Source organism: Larimichthys crocea, chromosome III (assembly GCF_000972845.2).
Source record: "Larimichthys crocea isolate SSNF chromosome III, L_crocea_2.0, whole genome shotgun sequence".
NCBI lineage: Eukaryota > Metazoa > Chordata > Actinopteri > Sciaenidae > Larimichthys > Larimichthys crocea.
The window spans coordinates 8,668-14,127 of NC_040013.1; the positions used below are offsets into that span (position 1 = coordinate 8,668).

The window sequence follows — 5,460 nt, forward strand, 5'->3', positions numbered from 1 at the left end:
ACAGGTTCAGAAGTTACGATTTACGAGTTACTCAAATCAGTGCTGTAAGTAGACTGTTTCCAAAGTTTAATGAGGTGTAGACATGTACAACATGATCTTCATTGAGCATACTATGTTCTGTGTTATTTATGGGGTATTTGGGGGTTCATATGGGTGGGTGGGAGAATATCTAAGTGCGTGTGTTTTGGGGGCGGTTTCATCGGTCCAATGGTGGGCCTTCAGGTGGGCCTTCAGACTGCATCTGCAGTCCTGACTGTCTCCTGTTGCAGATGAGTCTGAAAATTGTTTTGCAAACAAAAAGGTCTGTCTGGAAAATCTGACATGAGTTTTGTTATGATTAGAATCTGCATGCAGGACACAAAAGTGTATCTTTCAATCATCCCGAAGCACAGCATCCACCATGGATTTGTTTGCTAAATGAGCTGGATAGGTATGACTTTTCAACCAATTTGCATTGGATTGTTCTCTGCTGCTAGCTCAAGCAGTGCTGTGATGAGTGATGAGAGTGAGTTTCAGGCACGCCATTGTTTGAACTGAGCCCAAGAACAACTTTTATGACATCTGTCATATGAATGTCTAAGTGAGATAGAGACAGGATAAGTCTGACAGACTGATTACACATTTGCACTACTTTAATCTCTGCTTTGTAAAATTTGAAAAAAAGAAAAAAAGTGCTTCTGATGATAGAAAGAACTTTTTGCTTGAATCCCTGGCCACTGGGTTAATCTAATTCAGGGAATTTTGGGAGAAAAGTGCAATGAAATTCATGCTTGGTGGTGATTTTGAAATGTTTAAATTAAAGGATTACACATGTTTTATTTAGTCTATTTTATAAGTAAAAAAAATGCACTGTACTTATATATTATATATCTCCTTTCTAGTCTTCCGACCACTCAAAGCGCTATACAGTACGTATCTCATTCACCCATTCACATTCACTGATGGCATTGGCTACCCTGCAAGGTGCCAACTGCTCATCAGTTTGAGGAGCTAACCATTCATACACATTCACACACCGATGGTGGGGTTCAGTATCTTGCCCAAGGAAACTTCAACATACAGACTGGAGGGGATCGATCCGTCAATCTTCTGATGGGTGGACGACTCACTCTGCGAGTTTTGCAATTCTTTTGGCAGCTGGATGAGTGATTTACTGATAATGAAGTGGATTTATGAACCAAGATGAAATTAAAGATGTCTGAGGACATGCCAGGAGTTTTGGTTTCTATAGGGAGAAAAACAGATGGAATACCTCTGAAGAGGACTGGTAAAAGGTGATAGGGACAGCAGCAGTACATAATGGCCATTATCTGCAGGAACTATCAGAGGGGAGCAGAGAAGCCGAGGCAAGTAGTGACTCAGGCATCACTGAATTTTAACTGAGTCACTTCTCAGTAAAATTGGTGGGGGAAAGCTTGGATAGGGAGGTGGTAGATACTAAAACAAAGGAGATCATTACAGAACTGTAAACAAACATTGTGCTGGTTGTGTCTTTGAAATCCAAGCTGCTGAAAGAAACCTGAAATCCACTTTGAGCTGATTTAGAAATTGCAGTATATGCCCTGGTTTGGCACAGAGATGAAAGTGCGGGGCAAGCTGGGTTTTATTGCTCTTTGTGTTGTTTTCTTCCCCATTAACACTTTCTCGTTATCACATCTGAGCCTCTTTCCTTCTGTCTTTTAATTTCAGCTTCATTTCTCAAACACTGAATCCAGACAGTTTTTACATCTCTTATTCATAAGACTCAATGTCTCTGATCAACTGTCTCCAACTTAAGCTGGTGAAATACAGCCATCTATTTTAGTTTCAAACATGGAATTCATTGCATATACTAAACACAGACTATACACTAAAGATAAAGATAAACAATAAAGATCAGTTGTTTTGAATAAGTGTGTAAACATTTATTACGTTTGGCCAAAATGTGGCACCTTGGGACAAAACATTTCACAGAAATGCCAAACCAACATGTAACGGACCAATATGACCATCAAATTACAATATGTAAAACGAATAAATGAACAGAACACATAGTAGCAACAAAAGACATACCATGTTTAGTGAAAATCTGATGGAAATTTGTGATAACTTCCACATGAAAAACTCCCAGCAGCTACTGTATGGCACCGCTACAATGACCTGATATACAGGAGATGGCCTGTCAAATGCAATAAATAGTTTTAGTCAGTGAAGGCACATAATCCCTTCTATGGAGACATAACAGTCTGTTTTTGATGCTGCTGGAGTAAAATGATAGCAGTTTGAAATCCAAGGAAGACTGCATTCATCCATATATGACAATGATTTGTTTATCTAAAACAAGGATTTATATTAAATCCTTAAATCCTTGTTTTTTTCCAGTCCAAAGGAGTAGAGTTTGTGATCGAGTCTCCCTGTGACACCTCCAAGATCAATAAATGTCCTTGGTCTTACAGGCCTTACAGGCTTAAAGTCCTCTGTTCAGCTTATCTACTTTCAATTGGAACTTGCTGTATTGTCTCTAATCTTGTTCATCTGATGAAGTCCAGTTGTGAATGCTCTCTGCTCTGCTGCAGACAATGACAACACAGCCATGAAGCCAACATGACACCAACATGGCTCTATATTGTCTACCACAGGGCTCCACACTAGCAGAAGGGCCCATTCGATTTCCACCACTGACAAGGTGTGAAGGTTATCTGTCTTCTTTAGGAGGCTGTGCTCTCGCCCTCCCATGCTCTCGCCCTGTGGTGCTGTCTGGCCCTCCACTTCTTGAACAGCAGTCTGGTTTTTAAAATGGCCCTGATTGCTAGAGGCAACTCCTGTTTTTTGTTGCTATTCTTTGTCCTGTGGATAAAGAGAGAGAGAGCAATTAGACATCTGAATTATCAATCTCTCATGTTATGTAAAAAGTTAACCTACAGCCAGGTGAATTTGAGCTGTCAGTCACTCACATTCAAACCACTAGGTAGGTAAGTATCATGCAGAACATAATTTCAAGTGGTTTGGGCAGATTGAAGTTTATGTTTCCAATTATTAGTGTGTCAACGTGCAGACATGAGGCACTGCAAACTTTGAAAGGGTTTAAATCTGAAACATGATGGTACATGAGTGCAGCCGTAGTAGAGAAATGATGCAGATTTATTCAAATCAGATTTTATTTGTATAGCCCAAAGTCACAAAGTACATTTGCCTCGGAGGGCTTTGCAGCTTACTTTAAGAAAATTTCATACAATCTTCAAGGCTTTATGAAACTCATAATGGTGCTATCTCATCAGAAAATATATAGGGAGTTCCTTTCTCTTAAACACGGGCTGTCTGGGTTTTACATGCCAAAGTACTGCACTCTGACATATTTTGCCCTACAAAAGACCTCTATTGCGTAAGGACATAATTATCATGTCCATTTATTTTGAAAATATAGTTTGAGGTATTCACCTTCTTCGGTGTGAGCGGCCGTTTGTGTTTGCACTGCGCCTCAACACAAGCATCGCCCTCGGCAGAGAGGATCACTAAGTCTGGCACGGCCTCATACCTGTGAGCGAAACACACGCGATGAGAGCAGGATCACATAACAATTATTCAACCCACAGTTTGGAGGAATTGGAGAGCATTAAGAGACACGACGTGGAAAAAAAACAGTGAATGGTGGATGTTGGCCCTTTGTTACTGTTAGTTGTCTGTTCACGATATGTTTTCAAGCTCTGATCAAAAATACAAATGGCCCACCTCAGGTCTTCCAGCCGGCAGAAGTTTCTGCATGTGTTGTCGTTTAGGCGGAAACACTGGCACCGGGGTCCACTGCTGGTTACCATGGAATCCGCGACCGCGCGCCTCGTCCTGGGCTCACTGCCTAGTCCGTAGGAGACCACGCGCCTGGTTGGAACAAACACGGTTTAATCAAACAACGTTAACCTACATTATTTTCACTTACACTCGCGTAAATATTAGGTCGTTCTTCTTTACTGTTTCAAAGTCTATCCAATGTTTCCATTCAGCAGTCTAATTAATGAACTTGTTTTCAAAATCAACACGTCATTCTGGCCTAGAACTGCTGAAGAAATGTTGTATGTCACTACTATTAAAGGATATCAGGCTGATGGTGACTTACTCAGGTGTGTTGACCCAGATGATGTCTAAGTGGCAGAAGTAGACGCATTCCTTGTCCAGGAAATTGGCGCAGGAACAGCGTTTGGTCCGCACATGGCGCCCCGGGGTGGCTGTGGAAGCGGTGGATGTCTCTTCAGTCGGCGCTGATAGGACTGTAACGAAATCATCGTTATCAAAACACTATGTCAGGAAGATGCAGAAAGCAAACGTCGTGCTATCACAATAATTACAGCAAGATTTTGCTCTGCAACTTTGCAGAGATTGGATTCAAACTTTAACTGTTAAATCACTGAAGTAATTTGAATAGTACTTCTACTTATAAAGTATTAAGTATTAGTGTTGATTAAAGAGTTGAAGAGAAATACAGAGTTACTTTGTGTGTATGTTTAGAATGAATATCTGTAATTAGTTGTTTGGCTGTAGGGGAAAAAAATAAAGTTACCTGTGCACAAAATCCAGGAGTACATCGCTGATAACACGGAAATCAACATGTATATTTCCATTTTCCAGGTTCTTCTGAAACAAAATGTCGCTCAGAAAAGTAATAATCCTGTACGAGTGGATAATGAATTAAGTGAGTCACTCCTCGGTACAAGGTGTCGGTGATCGTCTTCACGCAGGAACGTAGGAGTCTGGAGTCTCTCTGTCAATGCATCCCCACCTGTGCACAGCTCCACTTTATACCCCCCGGCCGCTCTCACACAGTGACGTTTGTCGATACTCTCTCACTGATAAGTAGCTGTTCAGGCCAAATAGAGTGGACTTGTTTCTGTTTCTTTGTGGATAGGGGAGACTCCTGATGGTCTCCGTGGATGAGTTTGCAGTTAGACCTCTGTGCCAGTAGGCGGTAGTTAATGACAGGATTTATCTGACATCTGTGAATTATACAGCAGAGGTGTGGAAAATACAGGTGTATTCTTACATTTCTTTAGTCAAACTTTTTTTTTGTTAAAGACAAACCTGCACAAGAATACTAACAAACCAAAAACAGACACAATGAACACAGGAGTCATTTACTGTAAGATTAACAAGAGCACCGAACAGAGACACCAAATCCCTTGATTCAAAACGAGGGAGTAAAAAATGTAATATGAAACTAAAGATAGGACTAAAACAAAGCTTCCATTCTGAATACGGATGTATTTAATGTACACTGTACAATGATAGTGCCCCGTAATAAATGAATGTGACAGAATATAGAGTAGCATCAAATGCAACTTTGTTATGTTTCAGTTCAAATGTGAACACTCATGTTCAGTCAGTTTAAACACGCAGCTGCTGGGATGAGAGTATAGATTTGTTCTGACCATACTGGAGCTATTAATTAAGTAGACTCTTTTGTTTTCTCAGCACTTGCAGATAATGACCTCT

At 40.6% G+C, this 5,460-nt stretch overlaps 1 protein-coding gene across 1 annotated transcript; it reads right to left on the reverse strand.

The window, feature by feature from the left end:
- Window positions 1-1,882: 1,882 nt before the first annotated feature.
- edn1 (endothelin 1) lies at window positions 1,883-4,837 on the reverse strand. The gene is made up of 5 exons (XM_019270340.2): window positions 4,532-4,837; window positions 4,091-4,241; window positions 3,709-3,855; window positions 3,418-3,514; window positions 1,883-2,826 (listed from the first exon to the last, which is right to left on the reverse strand). Exons 1-5 carry the CDS (start codon window positions 4,590-4,592, stop codon window positions 2,815-2,817), a joined length of 468 nt encoding a protein of 155 aa, XP_019125885.1. The 5' UTR covers window positions 4,593-4,837; the 3' UTR covers window positions 1,883-2,814.
- Window positions 4,838-5,460: the final 623 nt, after the last annotated feature.

Bases quoted from the DNA above. Each gene is read 5' to 3' on its own strand.
- edn1 (XM_019270340.2), bottom strand. From the start codon at position 4,592: ATGGAAATATACATGTTGATTTCCGTGTTATCAGCGATGTACTCCTGG. The intron at 3,856-4,090 runs GTAAGTCACCAT...TGTTCCAACCAG, and splicing joins ATCTGGGTCAACACACCTGA to GCGCGTGGTCTCCTACGGAC. The intron at 3,515-3,708 runs GTGGGCCATTTG...TTTCGCTCACAG, and splicing joins TGCCGGCTGGAAGACCTGAG to GTATGAGGCCGTGCCAGACT.